Source organism: Hippocampus zosterae, chromosome 7 (assembly GCF_025434085.1).
Source record: "Hippocampus zosterae strain Florida chromosome 7, ASM2543408v3, whole genome shotgun sequence".
NCBI classification, from domain to species: Eukaryota; Metazoa; Chordata; class Actinopteri; order Syngnathiformes; family Syngnathidae; genus Hippocampus; species Hippocampus zosterae.
Window position 1 is genome coordinate 22,131,268 of NC_067457.1, and position 21,747 is coordinate 22,153,014.

The 21,747-nt window shown below is 44.2% G+C and overlaps 3 protein-coding genes across 7 annotated transcripts; 1 reads left to right on the top strand and 2 right to left on the bottom strand.

Annotated features, from left to right (window-relative positions):
- Positions 1–339: 339 nt before the first annotated feature.
- Positions 340–4,725, bottom strand: LOC127605037 (homocysteine-responsive endoplasmic reticulum-resident ubiquitin-like domain member 2 protein). 2 transcript variants are annotated; one of them, XM_052072608.1, is made up of 9 exons: positions 4,635–4,725; positions 4,059–4,256; positions 3,571–3,648; positions 3,319–3,420; positions 3,047–3,150; positions 2,689–2,802; positions 2,308–2,598; positions 1,491–1,599; positions 340–890 (listed from the first exon to the last, which is right to left on the bottom strand). In XM_052072608.1, exons 2-9 carry the CDS (start codon positions 4,206–4,208, stop codon positions 723–725), a joined length of 1,116 nt encoding a protein of 371 aa, XP_051928568.1. In that variant the 5' UTR covers positions 4,209–4,256; positions 4,635–4,725; the 3' UTR covers positions 340–722. The 2 variants fall into 2 exon arrangements, with proteins under 2 accessions (XP_051928568.1, XP_051928569.1); XM_052072609.1 differs by having other exon boundaries at positions 4,059–4,252; positions 4,635–4,721.
- Positions 4,726–6,154: 1,429 nt separating this feature from the next.
- Positions 6,155–10,740, bottom strand: flot1a (flotillin 1a). 3 transcript variants are annotated; one of them, XM_052072589.1, is made up of 12 exons: positions 10,523–10,740; positions 9,923–9,986; positions 9,723–9,798; positions 9,347–9,437; positions 9,113–9,256; positions 8,925–9,044; positions 8,637–8,732; positions 7,950–8,284; positions 7,728–7,773; positions 7,488–7,625; positions 7,224–7,385; positions 6,155–6,442 (listed from the first exon to the last, which is right to left on the bottom strand). In XM_052072589.1, exons 2-12 carry the CDS (start codon positions 9,963–9,965, stop codon positions 6,422–6,424), a joined length of 1,272 nt encoding a protein of 423 aa, XP_051928549.1. In that variant the 5' UTR covers positions 9,966–9,986; positions 10,523–10,740; the 3' UTR covers positions 6,155–6,421. The 3 variants fall into 3 exon arrangements, with proteins under 3 accessions (XP_051928549.1, XP_051928550.1, XP_051928551.1); XM_052072590.1 differs by having other exon boundaries at positions 10,493–10,740; XM_052072591.1 differs by lacking the exon at positions 10,523–10,740 and having other exon boundaries at positions 9,923–9,998.
- Positions 10,741–11,179: 439 nt separating this feature from the next.
- Positions 11,180–21,568, top strand: LOC127605023 (uncharacterized). 2 transcript variants are annotated; one of them, XM_052072579.1, is made up of 10 exons: positions 11,180–11,499; positions 13,180–13,239; positions 13,503–13,523; positions 13,783–14,049; positions 14,121–14,208; positions 14,379–14,608; positions 14,675–14,962; positions 15,399–15,580; positions 16,621–16,646; positions 18,475–18,567. In XM_052072579.1, exons 2-10 carry the CDS (start codon positions 13,185–13,187, stop codon positions 18,476–18,478), a joined length of 1,161 nt encoding a protein of 386 aa, XP_051928539.1. In that variant the 5' UTR covers positions 11,180–11,499; positions 13,180–13,184; the 3' UTR covers positions 18,479–18,567. The 2 variants fall into 2 exon arrangements, with proteins under 2 accessions (XP_051928539.1, XP_051928538.1); XM_052072578.1 differs by lacking the exon at positions 16,621–16,646 and adding an exon at positions 19,162–21,568 and having other exon boundaries at positions 11,192–11,499.
- The last annotated feature ends 179 nt before the right edge of the window (positions 21,569–21,747 follow it).

Genomic DNA, 21,747 nt, shown 5'->3' on the forward strand with positions numbered 1-21,747 from the left:
TTCAGCCCTTCCATCTTATTTGAGAAAAGTTGAGCAAAAAGTGCTCCGAAATATTCCAACAGTTGGATACATGTCTGGCTGTCCTTACATAAATCCACGCGGTCACAAGATTTTTTTTTTTTTTTTTTACTTCCAAAGTTTCATCAGGAAGGAGCCCATCATGATTAAGTCATTATTTGTCTCACTCAGGGTGATAAATCTGGACCAATTAAAAAAACTAAACAGCAGCAGCAACCAATACAGCACATCCATCAACCACTCAATATGTTATCTTACCTAGGATTCCATTTTAAATACGTAACAGCAGCAGTATTATAATCCATGAACTCTGCACTGTAGTGACAGGCAATTCTACAACAGCCCTTTAATATTTAATCAGTTCTTCCACACGGCCTGACAGAACAACGTAACCCTTCCACCATCAGTCTGTCGAAACATTTTTTTTTTTTTAAGTCATCTCGTCCCACAGTGGAAGGATTGCATCTTGTCTACTTCTATTCGGGTTACGCAATGTGTCTCATGCTTTTCAATATATTATTAGAGACGACGTGTTAGTCAGACTAAGCTAACATGGCACCCCCATCAAACTTTAAGAGCCATTCAATGTCCATTCGTCACCTAATTACGCCGAACAAACACAAGCAGAGCAGATCGCTGCTTTATATTTAAGTCGGTGGTGGTGGGGGGGAGGGGAAAAAACGACTCCGATCGAGACGTTCGGCTCAGTTGGCAGCGTTCTGCGGTCCCTCGGGAAAGAGAGACATGAAAAAGGTGATGACGAATGACCACATGGAGGACAGGATGCCCGTTTGCCGGATGACACGGTTCGGGTCCTCTGCTCCTTCCTCTCCGCTTTCGTCGTCATCGGAGCTGTCATCTGCCACATGTTCCTGCAAAAGGACGATTGCAGCTGAGTAGGATTGATGCAAAATATACCGTCTCAATGATTTCATTCTGCCACCGAAGAGTTTATACATTATGCATATTTTTCCCCGCCCCATGATGAGCATGCCTTTTTATTGATTTCACTCCTTCACGTTCAAGCCATGATGGCGGAATATAGTCGTATCACAAAGATAACATCCTCTTGGGACTGGCGTCTTGAAATGATTTGGTCCAAAATAGGCTTTAGAGAACTAAAGCAGATCTGTAAGTCCCGATACTACGCCAAGAAGAGAGGCTGCACTCAAGGCAAAAAGTGGCTCAAATGCACAACCACTCATAATTCTGCCTACCGAAATACTAAAGTTCACTTTTCATGAGCATTAATGTCAATGTTTATTTCTGAGGCGCTTCCGCCTCACAGTTAAGAGGTTGTGGATTTGAATCTGGGCCCAGCGAGCATAAGCAATCGAGAAAACGCATCGATGGTTCTTTTATTATTGATGCCGGAATGTTGTCAAATTGGACCGAATCTTTGATTTGGAATATTTTAGAAATGGCTCTCAAACAATACCGATGGAAGCGGACACACATCCACGCGCAAATACCATTCCATGAAGGTCATTGTTGTGTAGCTCTGCCTCCATCTCTTCCTGGTTTTCTCCAGGAAGCTGGAGTTCGTTCTCTAGGTTGAAGGGAAACCAGCCGGCCTGGTGACTGGAAAAGAAAATTGACATTACACATGTAAACAAACAAACAAAATAAAAACATCTTGTAGACGGGCCCGGTAGTCCAGTGGTTAGTACGTCGGCTTCACAGTGCAGAGGTACCGGGTTTGATTCCAGCTCCGGCCTCCCTGTATGGAGTTTGCATGTTCTCCCCGGGCCTGCGTGAGTTTTCTCCGGGTGCTCCGGTTTCCTCCCACATTCCAAAAACATGCATGGCAGGCTGATTGAACACTCTAAATTGTCCCTAGGTGTGAGTGTGAGCGTGGTTGGTTGTTTGTCTCTGTGTGCCCTGCGATTGGCTGGCAACCGATTCAGGGTGTCCCCCGCCTACTGCCCGGAGACAGCTGGGATAGGCTCCAGCACCCCCCGCGGCCCTTGTGAGGATCAAGTGGTTCGGAAGATGAATGGATGAATAAACATCTTGTAATAGATAGCCATCACAAACTGCTCTGCCGCACCCCCTCCCCAAAAAAATAGTCCCTAGATAAATTGAGTGATGTCCATGTTGACATACTGTTTCATGAACCATGAAATGAAGTGCTAAAACCAGATTTGTTTGCATTACTGATTTATAAGACCAAAACATTTATGTATAATAAATTTGTAATGGAGGTTAAATGTATTGCTTGTGCTAAAAAAACCACACACACACACACATGGGAAGGGGACCTTGGAAAAAAAAATAAAATTCACTCACAGGTAAAGCACCAGCATGGCCGTCATCACCATGAGAAAGCGACTGAAGGACGAGTAGAAGTACACGATACTGAGTAAGACGGCGGCCCGGGAAAACGTGAAAACCCAGTCCAGCCAATCCCGGTTGAGATCCTCTTCGTTCAGTATCTCCCCTCCTTGGGCGTTCATCTCCACTTCGGGGTTGCCGCGGCGATCCGCTCGCGGACGCTGGCTAAGGGGGTCCTCCTGGGGGAGGCCGTGAGTCCTGGGCAGGTCGTGGCTTGGGTTTTGGGAGGAGGTTGCGAGTAAATGACTGTTGATGGGGAGTGAAGAGAGAAGTCTAGATTTCAAATGATGATACTACCGCCCGGGAAAGGTCGAGTCGTCAAGTGAAGAGACTTACTAGTGCATGTAGTACTGCCGAGCATACAGCTGCTGCCACCACATGAGCGTCAGAGGGTTGTAATAGGGGGTCGCGTTTGTGGGAGGGGTCGACATTGCAGAGAAATGACTCCAACTAGAAAAAGACACCGCCATATTACCAATTTTGTGAACGCCGTTCAAAGTTCTCATTGCTGACGATGATCTTTTTTTTTTACACCAGTAACTAACCCGGACTGGATCTGTATAGCATAGTAGTTTATCTTTTGATAATGACGGGATTATAAACTGTACTGAACAGTAGTTATGTTTTAAATATGATTCGACATTGCAAATGTTGTTTTTACATCCATTTATACAAATGTTAAATCACAAATTACCTGTTTGTGAATTGTTGATGCAACTGGTCGTAAGAGAAGCCCACACGGCCGTCATTGCTCTCCGAATGACTGTGTTGACTAGGGAAGGAAGCAGGTTGAGTGACCTGTCAACAAGAGCATCCCAATTATGGTTCAACGGGGGCTTTTGAGTCGACATCCTCCATCGTCTTCTGGGACCACTTGCAGCATGAAGGCGGATGATGAAACAAAGTGTCGCTACTGATGAAATTGTGGGAAAGAGGAGAGAGGAGCAATCTCAATCTCAATCTTACCGCGGGTTCGGCCGTGCTCTCCCGAGGCTTGCGGGGGACGCTTGGGGAGCTGGGAGGAGTTGGCGAGGGGCAGACCAGATGGAGCATGTGGTACTCATCTTGCTGTAAAATGCCGTTACAAATAGTTAGTGCTTCGAAAAACACAAATGTGTCGTTCTACTTCTGAAAGAGGGCAATTCAAAGACAACACAAAAGGTGCCGTCGTAAAAGATTGCGGCAGGATGTAAGAAGAGCAGGAAAGTGAATACTTACCTTTCTGAGTACATCTTTTAAAGTTAAGTGATCCAAAAGCAGCTTGCCGGAATACACCAGTCTCTGGTCTTTGGAGCTCTTTAAAAAAAAAAAAAAAAGTGAGGTCAGAGAAGTGAACTGTTTTTAAATTTAACAAGAAAAATCCTAACACGTAGCAATTGATTGAAACAAGTCAATGTTTCGAAATACTAGTAAGCGCAAACCGGGGTAGATAATGTTGCTTTGTAAAACTTAATGGAAAGGGAATGTTCTCAAAGTTCAACCGTACCACTAAGGCTGTAAATTTCCACAGTGTGGGACAAATAAAGGATATCTTAATCTTAATGTAATCACTTTACTCGTCTCGAGGTTTCAAACTTTACCAAAATAGAACAGATACGTTGCCTGAACTCATGACCTGGCTTCCACATGTCCATCAATGCTCACTTGTATTCCCCCCCCCCCCCCCCCAGCTTGCGACGAGAATTGATGTGTTGTGGAATACTCACCGGTTTGCTCGGATACACATCTGACAAATGGGCTTTGAGTTTCTCCACAGTCCAGTTCTGGCAGCAATTAATAGTCTGGTCGTCATATTTCTGATTCGGCGCTCGGATGACAAGTGTAACCGGACCGTCCATTACACCTTGAGCCATCATTCTTACGCATTCGGGAAACGCCAAACGTTACGTGGAGTTCATCTCTGGCTATGCGGGGAAGAAAAGAAAAAAAAAGACATTATAATGAGGAGCTCATTTACGCACAACGAATGACAGCATGCTATAACAGTCCGACATTTCATAACATTATAAAATTGTCATTGACTGTGTATTAAAATGTACTTCAGTACGGGCCGAAACTGGTTAATACATCGTAATAATTAAACAATCGGCTCGGTTCGGGACTTCAATGTAGGCTGTTGACGCAACTAGCTCAGCTGACATTAGCCCCAGGTGGATTTTCAGCGGCTTGGTGTGTTCGATTGTGTTAAGCAAATGAAAAACATTCCTTGACGCATCACAAAAGCAAAATAGAATGATCATTTAATGTGTGGGTTGATATAAAAAAGGATACGTTGGGTTTACCTTGACTGTTTACTTCTACCCCGCCGAGCCCAGCTGTCTTGTCTGTCTTCTTCCTTGTCTGCTACAATAACGTGTTGCAACGAACTCAAAGGTGAATTGGCGTCCCCTAGTGTTCAGGACACGAAATCCCACTTATTTTTCTGTCGTTTTATTTTGACTTTCTATATTCGAAACCAAATTTCTACTCCCTAATTAAATGGGAATGGGCCTGGGGAATACATAAAGTGGGACATCTAAGTTGATTGATTTTTTTTAAACTAACAAGATGTCGAAGTAAAAAAAAGTACAGTATATGTATAAAATACAAATGTATGTTTTTCAACATTTTAATGATAATAGCTCATTGTTAATGGAAACTTAAAACTAAAATACTAAATAATCAAAAATGATTTTAATATATTGGCCTTCGAAAAAAGTATTTTTTGTTTCATGAATCTGTATACGAGTCTCACTTGTGTGCTGATGCATAAACAATAGGCAATTAACCACCTTTGAAAAGCACATTTATTTAAAAAAAGCATATTAGTAAGACTTGGTTGGGTACATACATATACGACCCATTTTCACACAGCAAGATATTTTCTGGAGATAGTAAATATTGAACCAAGTGTGTATTATCTGTAAACTTGTATGACAAGCCATTTTGAATAATTGACACTAACCGAGTGAGGCCAAGCACACAAATATGATCAAATGCAAGAGTGATGCTTCCATAAACATTCCACAAAAGTAGGTGCGCATTGACTCACTTCAGTGCATACCTGAGCAATGCTACACAAGCTAACTAGAGTGACTTCTTCCACCCATGACACGAGGAATTAACTATTGACATTTGGTGACAGAAAAAATAAATCACACCAATATATGAATGTATACACAAACAAACACATACATACAGTTTGTGTGTTTCGAAATTGCAACCATCCATCGCTGGTTGAGTGGACATAAAGTCAGTAAGGGGAGAAGCACTTGCCATTTGAGAGCTTCGTAGTAACAACTTCTATCACCTGAATTTTTATATCTTCATCAGATAGATGTTCAATTTTTATTTTTATAGCATTTGAAAAACACCCCTGTCATGTCTCAACACATTCAGATCACTTGCTGCTTTCAGCAAAGTGTCAGTCTAATGCTTTACCCCACAGGTGTCAAAGTCAAGGCCCGGGGGCCAGATCTGGCCCGTCATGTCATTTTATGTGGCCCGCAAAAGCAAATCAAGCATGTCAACTTCCATGATGCTTGTTAAAGCCTGAACCAAAATTTCAAATCGTCACATGTAATCCACAATAACAGCCATTATTCTTGAGTTGATTTTAAAACTAGTTATTCATCAAGTTGTTGTGTGCAGTGTATGTAATATGTGGAGGTGATTAAACATTTATATGGTTTCCCAAAATTCATCACGGCCCTCCAAGGCAAAAACCGTAACTACAATGTGGCCCGTGACAAAAATGAGTTTGACACTCCTGCTTTACTCATTCCGAACCTACAGTGTCCTTCAAGTTATCATTTCAATGCTCTTTGTCATGTTCTTAGATAAATATTGTGAACAGCTCCAGATGACATACACGACACCGTATCATGCGGTGTGTGTATATATATATATATTTTAAAATATATATAGTATTGATGATTTCAATATTTGCAACAAAATACAGCGCCCATCACAGCCAACATAATGCAAAATGTGTTAATACTGTTAGTGAGCCACAAACATAGCAACAAAAAAAATGATGATGATGGTGGTGGTGATCAATGCAGCTGATCAAGAGACCGGCTGCTCTTCCTCAGCCACTGCGGGAGCTGACCTGAAATGGGTAGTGATGACAGAAAGAGGGAGGCGGGGTTAACGGGCTATTTCGAAAAATAGCGTGAGTTTTCAAAATCCTATTCAGCCAATCAGAAGCCAGAAGAAAGTGCGGAAAAGGCACAGCGATGGGAATTGGGATTACGCGCGTGGATTCAAGTTTCGAATGAATTGCACACTTGAATACAGTATAAACTTAACCAAGACATATTCATGTATCATGTTACAAAATTGGTCAAATTGATTTGTTGTAAATTGGAAAAAATATAGCAAAATACATTCCAAAAATAAATAATTGGTTAATGAATTATGACGTTGACTCTAACTAATATGGGGCCGTAACATTTAAATAAATATTAAAGAATAAAATAATAAAGAATACAAAATAATTGTGATCTGATCTAGAGGTCCAACAATTGATCGAGTAATCAACAGCAAACTGTTGAATAAATTCATTGAAAACTATTTTGATCCTCGATAAATCATTTTGGGACTTTCACTTAAAACTCTCCCAAAGTAAATATTTTCCGATAGCCGTAGTCCCTCCAAGAAAGCGGCCTGATTATCTTTTTTGTGTACCGGTAATCAAAATAAAATATTTGCAAATACTGAATCTGTTTTAAACTTTCCCCAAGATTAATATTTCTGATGATTTCCTTAATGTTACGAACCAAACTAGAAACTGAATAATTATCTATTTGTGCATTTTTCTCTCAATTTGGAACAGCATACTGTTTTCCAAATCATAAAAGCAATAGAGGTTTTGTGTGTGTGTGTTTGACCTGGGCGATGTTGACGCCGGTGAGCTTCTCCAGCGCGTCGGGGACGCGGGTCATAATGTCCAGAACCTCGCCGGACAATTTGGCGGCTCCAACCTCGCCTCCGCTGGACACCATGGTCACTTTGTTGGCTTCACACAGAGGCTTGCTGATCTCTTCCGCCATCTAGTGGAAGCAGGTGCAAAACCAAGTACCTCAGTCTACCATTTTCTGTAAGGGTTTTGCCCTCTCGAGCTTAAGTCCACCCCGGACTTGTGTGCGTCTCACCAGGGGCAGTTTCTCCAGCAACATGTCCACCATGGCGCCGCTGCCGTACTGCTGGAAGGCAGCGGCCTTCTTGGCCATCTGCTCCGCCTCGGCGCGACCCTTGGCCTCCACGGCAAACGCCTCTGCCTCGCCCTTCATCTGCCGCCGAAAAAAAAAAAGTAGGTGTGTGCGCGCTGTGAGAAATTGTATTACTGAAGAAAAAGATTACATAACAAAAATTTGCATATTTCTTTTCATCACCCTGATGGACTCGGCCTCCGCTTCCGCCTCCATGATCAGCTTGAGACTGCAAGCACACAAAAAGAGGCAACAAAAAGTCAGTAAAATCAGCAATTTAACATGGAAATGTATGATCGTAAAAGATGACAAGAAAGGCAAATTAACCGAAGCGTCAGCTGCCATTTAGAATGCAAACTAAAAGTAATTTTGGTGAAAATTGTTCGCAAAACGGGCGCGACTGACCGCTGTGCCTCGGCCAGCTTCTCCAGGCGGTACTTCTCGGCCTCGGCGGGTTTCTTGACCTTGGCCTCCAGCTCCTTCTCCTTGCGCGTAATCTCCTGCTCTTGCAGCGTGATCTGCTGGCTGCGCTCCACCACCTGCACCTGCATGCGCTCCTCCTCGATGCGCTGCTTCGTCTTTGCCACCTGCAGCTGGTAGGCCATCTCCGACTCGGCCTTCTTGGTGTTCACCTGCATGTCATACGCCGCCTTCTTCAGCTCGTAGTCGCGCTGCGCCTTGGCCATGTCGATCTCGTTCTTGTACTGCGCCGAGACCTTCTCCTGCATGGCGTGTGCCTCCTTTTTTTTTTTTTTTGTGTTAAAGAAAGCAAAGACAAGTCAGCATAAGTTTACGAGAACAGCTGAACTTTATTTGCGGCACTTGAACTGTTGGCCGGTGTGTGCTAACTCACGTTTAACACAAGAGTCTGAATGTGACTGGTTTATTCTGAAGGCAGCCACGTTACCAGTTTGTAAGTAAATAACGAATTCAATATCTGAAGCGAAAAGTAAGCAAACTGTTGAGAAAAATCCGACTAGAACAGCTGAATTTTATTTGGGGGTAATTGAGTTGAATCAACTCAACCTCTGCATTCTCATTTGCAGTGCAATTTTTTTTTCTCAAATGGTGCAACCAAGTGAATCTGCTCACCCTTATGACAGCGTCCCTCTTGTTGAGCGCCTCGCCGATGCGAGCGTCTTTTTGCACTTGCGCCGTGCGACCCTTCCCCAGGGAGTGCAGGTAATCCTGAGCAACAATCACAACAAAATACATTTCACAAAAACACACAATGGATTGTAACTTGGGGGGGGGGGGGGACTTTAAAAACGTCAGGGGATTGGCAATTCGTGGTTTATTTTATGTTTAATATGTGGGGCGTCATTTATGGGGTTGGCGGGGGCGGGGTCAAAGTGTCACTGCATTGACGCAGCCATCGACCTGGTCGTCATGCACGTCTTTGAGCGTGTAGCTGACCACGCTGATGCCCATGTTGAGCAGGTCAGACGACGCCACTTTGAAAACCTGCTCGGAGAACTTCTTGCGGTCCTTGTAGATCTCCTGCGGGGGGAAAAAAAAAGAGAGCATAATAAATCGCAATCATGAGTCTGGCCCTCGTTTCAAGTCACCTCAACAGTCAGGTGCGCGATGATGGCCCTCTGGTGTCCCTCCAGCGTCTCCAAGGCGATGTGCGCTATCTCCGCCTCTGACTTGCCCATGAACATCTGGCAGGCGGCGGCCAGCATCTGCTTGTTTTGACCCTGAATCTTCATCTATGGAGAAATCGAGATTTTTTTAAAAAACGTATTGTGAAGGCAAAATCTGCCGAGACTCTTCGGGGTTGAGTCGAGCTTCCACCTGACCTGTGCGATGCCCGTGACGGAAATGGGCACGCCGTGGCGGGTGTACACTTTGTCGCTCTTGACATTCAGGGTCAGGGTGTTCAGCGAGATCCTGAGATTGTAAGTCCATGATATAAAAATATGTAAATGTATATTGTGATATTAGTTTGACAAAAACCTAGATGGACAGCTCAATACACTGTTACACTGGACAATATTTTTTGTGTTAACCTTCCAAAGATTGGGGGGTGATGAGTGGCAGTTTTTGGCATGGGCATTATAGGCGGACACACAGGGCAACATTAATTGGTAGGGTTTTTTTCTGTTTCCTCAAACTTAATGAATCTCTTCTGTTGCTATTTTTGTAGATGTTTAAAACGGTGTAATTTTTTGCTACCTCTGCAACTTCTGAATGCAGGGGATAACAAAGACCCGGCCACCGGCGATCATCAGCGGCGGTGAGCGACAGAAGCCTGGGGGGAAAAAAATACATTGTCTAACAAGATACAAAAAAATTCTAAAGAACACAGCCATTTAAAGTTTGCAGGGGTTCCAGTTTGAGAGCCACTGCCGTCGTGCATGATGAGAGGGAGTTACCTGACACCACCATTGCTTCGTTGGGCCCACAGGTGTAGAACATGTCGGTTGGTGCTCCTGGAGCCTGAAAAGCAAACTCATGTACTAAGAGGCCCGCAGGATGGCTTCCTTCTTAGTGTACTCATTACGAGAAAGGATAGGAGGGGGTGCATTGATAACAATCGTGTACTTAAAACGTACACCCTGTTTGAGTACTTAAAAAAAGTGAATTGTGAGCTGCTAAATGTAGTTGGTATATTTCAATACAGGTATTTACACATAAAACCAAAATCTAGACACAATTGTGGATATGATTGATAATAATTCAACCTGTAATTGATAGTGTTTATATGACTAAATGAGGATAAACTCGTCTAAATAGACGCATTTCCAGTGTTTGTTTTACCGTGTGATCTCCGTAATGATGACGTATTTGCGCAATGACGTCATCAACGTCATCGAGCGACTTAGCAACAAATAGACCAGTCTCTAGCAAGATCCCCGGAAAAAAATACTTGGGAACACTAAGGGGGAGTTCGCAGATTACATTTTATGTCGAAATAAGCACATAACAAATTGTGAGAGGTTTACCAAACAAAGAGAAGAGATGATTGAACCTGCCTTCGAAGGATGTGCCAAACGGGATTTGCGTTTGTGTGGATGAGACAAGGACAGCGTAGACGCGTTGCAGGTGGTCGAGTCGCAAAATAATAATGATAAACAGTAACAAAGATGTGCTCGGTTGGAGCAGACGGTAGATAAAGGATGACGTAAATTCCCGGTGGCCGTCGATCGAATGACGCAGGCGACGGCAGCTTGACTCTTCTAACGAGGATGTCCGACGAGAAAAGTGTGTTATGTCGCCCTCAAAAGGCCAAATGAGGAATCAGCAACCGCACACCATGTGGCTCAAGCACTTGCTGGTGCTTTTTTTGACAGTTTTTCATGTGTGTTTAACCTGTATTATAGGTAATGTACTCTTAAAATCAGAAACCTATGCTTATTTTACATTTATATGTAGCCTATTCCCATGTTTTTAATTTGCAAAATGTAACGTTTTAAATCATCGTACCTTTAATAAACTACAATTTCTGGGCATTTCAAGCTTTCAAATACATATGTAGACGTAATTATAGATTTACAATCTTAATTCAGGAAATCTTGTCAAGTGACAATGTCTCTACATCCCAGCAATTTCACATATTTAAAGGTTTCGTCATTTAATTACATTTTTCAGCAGTACTGTATTCATTCTGATTATTATTTCGTTGTTTCGTGAACACATAATCACACAGAAAGCGTCTTTATCCAAATCGAGCGCCAGCTGGCGGCTTCGGGCGCTATTTACCGAAAGCAGCCGAAGATTCCCGAGCGTCGCCGAGTCCGTGAGGGCGCACAAAGGCAGCATCGTCGTGGTCGTCGTTACGGGGAAAGTCTCGCTCTTGCTCTCCCCATTTTTCTCATTGTCTCGTTTTCTCCAGATGGTCGCCTTGCTGTGGTGCTTTCAGCTTGGACGAGCTTGTTGAAAGGGGGAAAAGGTGATTTCCTCACACAAAAAAGGAACACTCTGCGTCCTCGTTTCTCCAACACGACGGAAGGTAACAACCAACTATTACACTGCAGCACCTTGCACTGAAACGAATGCACGATTAGCATTTCGGACTCTTGGTATGGGGCGAATTGATGTCATTACAAGCATCTTCTTACCACCACGAAGCATCTACACAAACAATGGACTTTTTACAAAAAGTCACACATGCATTCATTGCCTCTATTTACAGTATTGATTGTAGCATACATTTGTATGTGCCACATCCTTTCTTCTTTTGAAGACTTCTCATCCAAAGTGTTTTTTACCGTGCCCTAATATAGCCTATAGATAAAGACATACACATCATTATTTATTTGCTTCCTATAAACAGAGGATGCTCCCATCCCCGACTCCCCTCCTCCGTCCGGAAACTCATAATGCACAAATTTGACCATAACTGCACTCCCGTCTTCCTCCATCTTTCTTCCATCTGGGACCCTCTCCCATGAGTGGGGCGGGACAGGCAGCAGGCATGCTGGTCCCGACACACCCTTGGCTGCAAACACTGGCTGCATGGAGGAAGATGAAGAGGAAAAGGAGGAGGAGGAGGCGAGGCCTCGTGGAACAAGAGAGGACCGAGCGAGCCGTTTGTTTAAATGGGATTGAAGCATGCTAAAATGGCGTCTGATTTTCAAGGGTTATGAGAAAATGTAACGTGAGCAACTGTCAGGGAATTGTAATCGTATCTTGACTTGTTTGCTTTGCGGTGCGAGCCAAAATTTTAGGTGAGAGAGAGCATCGACAAGCAGGACAAAACAATAAGGCAATTTAGGTACTAAAATAGCCTCAGATGTGAGGGAGAGAGGGCCACAGTCACCGATGCACTTTCAGCCATTGGGACAACCCGCCAAACCAACATGCAAAATGAAAACTCTTTCAAGGAGCTGCTCTCGACCACAACTCACAGCCAAATGTCTGCCAAATGCTCACATGAGCATTTGGCAGACAAAGCACTGGGCCATGCCTCTTAAATATATCCGTTTTTCAAATAACGAATATTCACACACACACAAACAGAGAATCCAACTGAGTGTAAGTGGAGAGTGATGGAAGCCCTACACCTCTTACTCCTTGCTGAGTGACTGACTCGGCGTGATGGAACCTGCCGACGTCGACAAAGCGGTGCTAATTGCGGCTAATTGGCAGGAGAGCAATTACCGCCCGTCAAGAGGGACGCGTATAGCCAACATGCATTTGGTACCCAGGCCTTCAGTAGCAACTTCATCAACCTCTTCTTGGGGAGGGGGGTCTGATTTTGACTCTTACACTTGAAATCAGTGAAAATCAGTTCATGCTCATGCTCTTCTTTACCTATCCTTGACCTCACTCTAAAACTTCCATATGTGTCAAGAACATAGATTTTTTTTTTTAAATTTACATATATTCTAATATACGGTCACATCAGTTCATTATAAATGAGTAGCAATGGCCAAAATATTATGCGTGGCATATATCACATGATTATGAATTTTTCTCACAGGCTTATGAATTATGTATAAAATACGTCCTCTCAATTGCACAATATTGATTTTGGCTGATATGTGACTCCATAAGCCAATCGTTAATCAATCCTATTCTGACACATAGTTATTTTTCTATATATGTAGATTGTGTCTGTGGTGTATTATCGAATAAACTTTTCTCTTTCTCTACCCCCCCCGCCCCCCCCCCCCCCCCCCCCCCCCAGCCTGCATGTTGAAGATGAGAGGCATGGCATGTGTGCTGCTTAGCAACCTGCTCTGCACGGGTAAGGCTCTCGGCTCGGTGGGAAGACGCTCGTTTTACAAATCCACCGTGTTGCACTTAACTGCTCCCCTCTCACCGTATTTTGTGCAAACTCAGCATATCGACTACCCCCCACCCCCTCCTCCCTTGTGCTCTATTGTGAGCTGTCGCGACATTTCAAAGGCTCCAGCACCAGGAATGCTTTCAACTTATTTAAGGATCAAATACAAATAAAGGACGCCACGATTTGTTAAATTTAACTTGAACTTTTATTGTCTTTTTCAGCTGCATCAGCATCCTTTAAAGGTAAGCTTCACCTCCACCAAAGTTTGGCAGCAGCACAACTGGGATATTGTTCACTGAGATAATGTTGATAAATGTGAGCACACGGGATGAAAAATAATCAAAATGGTCAACATACTCAGCTCAGTTCAATTTTATTTTTATAGCATTTGAAAAACAAGCAACAGCAAATACAATGAAAACAGCAGGGCCCCCAAAACGGAACTCTGTGGAACACCAAATGACAATGGGGCAGACTTACGAACTAAACTATATTTTCCAGTCAAGGAAGAGCACAGGACGGCCTTCTTCGGCGAAGACATCCACATCGACATCCCGGCTGGTAACATCGGCGAGGTGGTCTTCCGTCCCAAGACCAACAAGAGCGTCGAGGTGCCGCTCCTTCGTGCGGGAAAAGTGTTGCACCGACGAGCTCGTCTCAATCCCTATGGCCACCTCGTGCTGGATGACGTGCAGGAGGAAGACGAGGGCGTCTACGTGGTCAGCAGGAATGAAGGCGTGCTTCGGCGCCTCACTCTCGACGTCCGAGGTAAACAACAACAAGGGGAAAAAAATGGCCTTGTATATATATATTTTTTGTTTGTTGGTTCTTGACTTTAGATTGTGCCGTGGAGGAAGTGGTCAAGTACGGAGACACTTACTACATCCACTTGAACCAGGTGCAAGGTCCAATCAGCTTGGAGTTCAGGTACGCCTACCTTGATGTTGCTCACCCCCCCCCCACCCAAAAAAAAACCCTTGCCTCACCCTAAACCATAAATTCTAAACCCTAACCCAAATCCTAACCCCACCCTTTGAAATATGCGACACTGGAAGTCTCCCCTCCTGATCCACTCTCTGATCCCCATCGCCGCTCAGACCCGGTCCTGTCCGCCACTTTAATCATTCGGACTTCCTGCACGCAACCGAGCCACCGGCCGCACTACTCTTCCGCCACACTCTGGTGCTGGCCGACGCCTACGCCGGACGCCTGAGTGTGACCAACAAGAGTGTGGCGCTACACTCTGTCAAGATGGCTGACGAGGGCAGTTTCACCGTGCGCGACCACGAGGGGAAAGTGCGAAGGAGGAACTGCCTTCATGTGCGAGGTGAGGCGGAAACCCATGCCTGTTATACACTACAAGTCACCTTTAACGTTTCCCTTGTGGCCGCAGAGCACCAGGACTTCCTGCACCCTTCCAACGGAGCCGACATGACTGTAAAACTCTACCTGGACCACGGCGAAGTAAATGTGGTCTACAGGCCCAAATCCGGCCACCAGGACCGTCCGATCCTGGAGCGAGGCGTTCTGGTGACACCGCCGGAATCCCAACTGGCAGGCCGCGTCAGCGTGGACGGCTCAGAACTGCTGCTGAGGAAGGTGCGATGGTCTGACGAGGGTGTCTTCAAAATCACGGACCTGGCAGGGTTCCCCGTGGCTCACGTTTACGTGGACGTGGTTGGTAAGAAATAGGGTTACGATAGTTTGGGGTTTTGTTCTATATTTTTTATTTCATATTTTTTATTCCGGTAGTTTGAATTAGTTTTAAGAGTGCGTTTGTTTGATTTTTTTTTCAAAAGGGGCAGAGGAACTTCTCCACAAAGACATATTTCCTCACAGGCAAAAATTTTTTTTTATCCTTTACATTACTGCGGCTTGCTGAGTTGTTGTGACGTCTTCTTTGTGTATATAGTACATTTGCCTGCATTTTACCGCCCCCTGGTGGAGCTGCATAATGAAATCGTTTTGAATTATTTAAAACCTGTTTATGCTGCCATTGATATAGCACATTAATTTAGAATTGTTTTATTTAAAATTTTTAAAAAAATTGTAGAACATTTTTGCATATGAACTGACAACTGTGATTAAGTTCCACCTTTTGCGATGTCGCCGGGCAGCCTCCAAGCTGCCGCTGCTGACGTTGGCCGTGCTGTCGCTGCTGAGCCTGCTGGCCTTCATGCTGCTGGTGTGTCTGCTGTCGTGCCTCTACAAGGTGCACAAAAGGAACAAGATGAACAAGAAGCTGACGCTGCTCGCCCAGCAAGCCGGCAAGGGCGAGGAGGGCGAGGCCCTTCGACAGGTAGCGCCTCGCCGTACTGTCTCGTGCCTGGCGGGGGCGGGCCGGTGCTAGACACGAATTTGGAAAGAAAAACAAAAAAAACAAAAACAGACCATGTTTGAGTTTTGAAACACACAGGTCAGTTGTACTTGAGCTTATTTTTAGAGCTCTTGAAACAAAAGAAAATGCAGCCGCAACAAAGTGTGGCACGTAAATAGAATCAAATATACAATACGACTATTATTGCTGCTACGATAACGACGACTGTCATTACTGATAATAATACAAAAAAAAAGTCAACTTATCAATAAAATTACAAAAGTATCATCTTAGTTTCAAAACTGTGAAGATTCATTGAGGGAAACAAAAAAAACATGTTCAATGTTATTTCTACGTATTTATTTTGATATATAATATGTATATAAGTCACTGATGGTGTTGTGGTACACTCGCCGGAGTTGTGTGCGGGCGGCGTGGGTGTGAATGGTCGTTTGTCTCTATATGTGCCCGCTGCGACCTGCTGCCGACCGGCTCAGGGTGTAGTCTGCCTGAATGTAATGAATTGACCAATTACTTTATGTAATCCGAACACATGAAATGTAAATATAACAATGTTTAGTTCACAATAGTATAATCATAATACGAATGATACATACGATTCATTCTTTTTTTTTTTTTTTTACGCGTGATTATTAATTGACAACAACTTCATTTATGTCATGATTTTAAAAAATTCTGACATTGTTTGGTGTTCATATTTTCAAGAAACCAAATTATTGAAGTAGTTCCACAAATGAGAAAGAAAATCAAACCGTAAATTTGTTTTCATCAAGCCATTTCAGCACCGGGTAAAAAAAAATGGCTGCTGAACCCTTTCAGGGAAAGCTTATCATGTTATCAGGTTATAGGGTGCATGAAAGGGTTAATGCCGCAGGAGTCCCGATAGTACAAAGACTTAATTAAAGAACGGATGGCAGCGCCGCTGCGTACTTTGCCGGCCCCGGTTGACCGATTTGGTTGTGGTGCTTAATAACGTTGTCGCCTGTGCCTCTGACTTTAAGGAGCGTCAAGTGGGAGCGTCTTCCCGGTGAGACAACCGTGTTGTGGCTTCCTTGTCTCTGCTCTTCATCTTCCAGCTAAATGTCCCGTAGATGAACTTTTCTGGCAAATGAAGATCCGCCCCCGGATCAACCGCCTGCCCGGTTCACTTGTCTCAAATCCAAACGCAGTGTGAACGCATGAAATTGTAGCGCTGTGATGTGGATGTTGACCAGCCAGGCAGGAACCGAGTTGATCCACGGACTCATTTGGCAAAAAGTCCATAAAGTGAACATGAGCGGATCCGACACTAAATGTCGCTGGGATCCCGACAAGCTGCTCGGTTGCGCAGTCGTGCGTCTTGAAGGAGAACCGGGTCGGAAAAAAAACAAAAAAAAACCAAACTACTATAACCATTTCAATGTACTTGCGGCGGCCCGGTAGTCCAGTGGTTAGCACGTCGGCTTCACAGTGCAGAGGTACCGGGTTCGATTCCAGCTCCGGCCTCCCTGTGTGGAGTTTGCATGTTCTCCCCGGGCCTGCGTGGGTTTTCTCCGGGTGCTCCGGTTTCCTCCCACATTCCAAAAACATGCGTGGCAGGCTGATTGAACGCTCTAAATTGTCCCTAGGTGTGAGTGTGAGAGCGAATGGTTGTTCGTTTCTGTGTGCCCTGTGATTGGCTGGCAACCGATTCAGGGTGTCCCCCGCCTACAGCCCGAAGACAGCTGGGATAGGCTCCAGCACCCCCGCGACCCTCGTGAGGATCAAGCGGCTTGGAAGATGAATGAATGAATGAATGAATGTACTTGCCGACTGCAATTTTTCAACCTTGCCCCCAAATGCTGCACACATTCAAACATTCTCACTTCAACGCGAAATAATCTTCATCGTGAATCAATTACAAAGCAATCACATTTCCTTTTCAAAATCTTGCCGAATGAAATTTAGACACGCAACCATGTTGAAATGGTTCTGTCCTGTTTAGCCAAATGCTAGTATTGAAAAGTTCCACACTATTCACCCTTCCTTCCTTCCTTCCTTCCTTCCTTCCTTCCTTCCTTCCTTCCTTCCTTCCTTCCTTCCTTCCTTCCTTCCTTCCTTCCTTCCTTCCTTCCTTCCTTCCTTCCTTCCTTCCTTCCTTCCTTCCTTCCTTCCTTCCTTCCTTCCTGCCTTCCTTCCTTCCTTCCTTCCTTCCTTCCTTCCTTCCTTCCTGCCTTCCTTCCTTTTTGCCACCCTTCATTTTTCTCCATCCTTCCTTCCATCCCTCTCTCCCTTCCTTGCTTCACTCCCTTCCTTCCTCAATCCCTCCCTTTGTTTCCCTCGTCTTCTCTTTTCCCTTTGTTCGCTGTCGCAGTTGAAGCTTGGTCAGGTGTGTTTGTGTGTGCGTTTGTCTTGTCATGTCACTTCCTGTGGATTGCGTTTTTGTCCTTTTTGGGTCCATGGCCGTGTGTGTTTGGCTAGCAAGTGAAACTGTTCTGTTTTGTTGGTCCTCCGCTGTTGTGTTGGGTGTTGTGTTCACATAGCTATGAATCAAAAAAGCTGTTGTGCGCACTCATCTCCGTGCGGATCATAGCCCAAACGTTAGGTTTCACTGTATGTGAGTGTGTCATTCTGTGTTTGTGGAGCCCAGTCACTCACACTCTGCGCGTGTGTGTGTGCGTGTGTGTGTGTGTGTGTGTGTGGCGAAGGTTAAGCTCATGATGCCGTTATTGGACAGGACGTTGGGTCGTGACCCAAAAGACTGCGTCTCCATCCTCCGCCATCCGCTTCTACGCGTTGTCCCCTTCTGCTTCGCTCAACCTTGAGATGTCCCGCCAACCCAAAAGTGTCTTCTTTGGAGGTCTTCATTGTGTGTTTTGACATGTGTGTGTGTACAGGTAGTCCATGAGGCCTACAGCAGGTTCACAGAAGAGTCACTCGCGCAGTCGATGTGCAACAAACCAGCTGAGGACTGCGACGTCACCATCAAGGTCAGTGTGACCGTCATAGGGGTGTCAAGCCTGTTTTTAGGGGGTGCGCGACAAGCATCCCGAAAGTAGATCCAAGCACTCCCCCTCCCAAAAAAAAAAATGACCGTGTAGCAAGCCAGAGATCAAACCATACAGTACTTAGTGGACGTTTTTGCCAACAAAAGTACACTTTTGCCTCAAAAATGAATTCATTCACTCGATCACTTCCACTTCTTCTCAACTGAGCCGCGAGCCGAGAGTATTATAGTTTCAAAAATAAATGTTAATTTAGGGGGCAACGTTGATCAGCCCTGCAATGAAGAGACTATTTCAACACCATATCGTTGTGTTGGTGCTTGTGTGCGAGGAGAGGAGTGAATCAATAAATAATGATGGTGGGTTGTGTTCATAAATGAATGATGCCCCTCCCCCTCCCCCCAGCTGACCTGAATTTGGACAACTTCCTGTTCTGTAAACTCTTCCCTCTTGTGCCTCCTCCACTCGACTTCATCTTGGAAAAAATGTGTTTGTATGATGTTAGCAGCTAAGCTAATGTCTGGTTACACACGGACAAACAAACCTCTTCAATCAATCCTATTCCTGTCCTTGGCGCAGGGTGTGGAGGTTTCCAAAGCGAGCGGCTACAAGGCGCTCACGTCAGACACCAACCTCCTGGAGATGAGCGACTCCGGAGTCGACTCGGGCCTGCCCCCAGACAGCGATACAGACGCCACCGTGACCTTTGCCTCCCACAAGCCTCTCCTCGACGCTCATTTTCCGAGCCCGGTGTCCGAGAGAAATCTCCCGGACGGCCTGGTGGCCGCGACGGTGCCGGACGGAGACGTCCGAACCCCCGCCGATCCGCAGACTGGCGATGAAATGGCGGCCGAGGGCGGAGAAGCTGAGCAAAAGAAGGACCCGTCCCAAAGCACCTGAAAGGTCGCAATATCGTTAGCATTAGCATCCATTCAATGGCGAGCTATTTTGAGGGAAGCACAATCACCGATCCGGACATCAGTGTCGACTACAACAAAGGGTTTTCAAACTTTTGGGGTCCAAAGACCCTCTCGTAATCCTAAAATCAATTCAACCTTCAATTTAAATCTCGAGAAATATATATTTTCTGGAACATATCAACCGAAATATCGAACATCATAGAAAGAGGAGCTAGCGACTGTGAACCATGCTAGTTAGCCGCCTCTGTCACGACGTCATTTGTTTCACCAATCGTGGATGCGCTAACTCTCGCACTTGGTTGCAAAGATTGATAACAAAACGGAATTTGTTGATGAGTGGCACATGTAAATTTGATATCCTACTGGAAGTTTTGCCTTCTGCGGGAGACCATCTTCATGAGCACATTTTGCAAATCCTTCCTCTGCCGAGCCATGGTCACTGAAATTTTTCCAAAGGGGTGAAAAATTATTTTGCCGTCACTTGACGACATGACCTCGAGCACAATACTGAGCGCAACATCAGAAGAAGAACAAAACAACTGTGTGCATGCCTTCAACACAAGCACTCGTCGTTGACTATTTACAGTAGTAGTCCAATCACTGCATGTGAGCCGCAAACTAAACCGCTTCCGTTGAGGTCTTCGCCTCTGGGGATTTGGTGGAAACGACTCCAAACGGAGATTGAGCAGCCAATCATGTTGACCAAAATTGTGGCTAATTGAACTCCGGCTTGCACAAAAGCTACTGGAATCACCGGACGTCAGGGACTCATTCGAGTTACATAACGTGAGTCGAGACAGTTTTAGGGTGAGCCCACATTGAAAACATATTGGATGTATGACCGATTGAGTGATCACGACTTCCTAGCCGTAAACGAAATGATCCAATTATCTCGTCGCTAAAGTCAATTGGAGCGGTATCAGGGAATCACATTTTAAATATTGGAACAAGTGTGCGTGTTCGTGTGCGTGTGTGTGTGTGTGTGTGTCAGGCCCCGACAAGGATAAGCACAACATTTTGAAGAAAATACCGGTAATAATACCCCCGCAAGCTAGTAGCAGCTAATGTAAATATGTCTGTGAACGTACTGTTTACTAATGTTAAAGGATTGATTTTTCTATGGCATGTTTCTTCTATATACGTACATATACCCACAATGATATATAGATAAGCGGAAATGCTTGAGCTTGACTAATATAAGCAATATATCTGATAATAGCACTGATTGATTTGAAATGAAATGCATGCTTTTCCTCAATTTGGGCATATAGCGGAATTGTTATTTCGACACAATCTTTGACTTATGCACTTATAAGCATATGTAAATACATAGTTACTATTTTGAAATGTCAAAAGTTGCCCTCGTCCTATTTGTAAAATCTGAGTGTTCTTTCCCTTTCTGATGCTAATTATTTAGCAAAGGCTGTTTTGCTACTCTGAAAGTCTTGGTTGTGGATTAGCAAAAATGAGTAACATTGGTAATATTTAATCTTTTTTTTTTTTACATATTTTTTAAATGTGAGTTACTCGCACACATAAACATGTTTCTTTTTTTTAACATTAACATATTAGCGTATGCACTTGTTGAAGTCGTAAAACGAGTACAGGCTTCTTGAAATATTGTCATTTGTGTAAATCTATTCTTGAATCAAGATGAAGGCCTGAAATTAGATTTTGCGTCACTAAAGAAGAGATGATTTCACACTATCTTAATTGTGTCAAAGTATTCCCACGTAGTGATTTGTACAGTAACGAAGCAAACATGAATGTGCACAATGTTCCCGAAGTGTCACCAGTTCACGCGTGTTTTGTTTTTTGAGACTGTCAACTGCTGTGTGTGCATGCGTTGCCAAGTCTTATTGATGAATGTTTCATACTGCTTCATATTTCTTTTCAACTCAACCACTTTGTTGTACAGCCACAAACAAATGCTCCATTGTCACTTGGAAGAACCATTTCACATTTCTACACTCTGTATGACCTTTTGCATCCTGCCGAGAGTTTTGTAGTGCTTCTGTTTTTCTGTCATGAATGAATAATTCAGAATAAATGAAATTTCAATACGATGTTTCCCAGTTGGCATCTTTTTGAAGTTGAATTACCTTGCGTCGGATTATTCTATTAAAATGGAAATTATTTCTACCTCCCACACATACACAATCTCTTTAGGATGTCTCTTTTTAGTTCTTTTTATGATGTACTGCCAAATTGTACGAAAAGTCGAGAATGTACTTGGCGAGTTCAC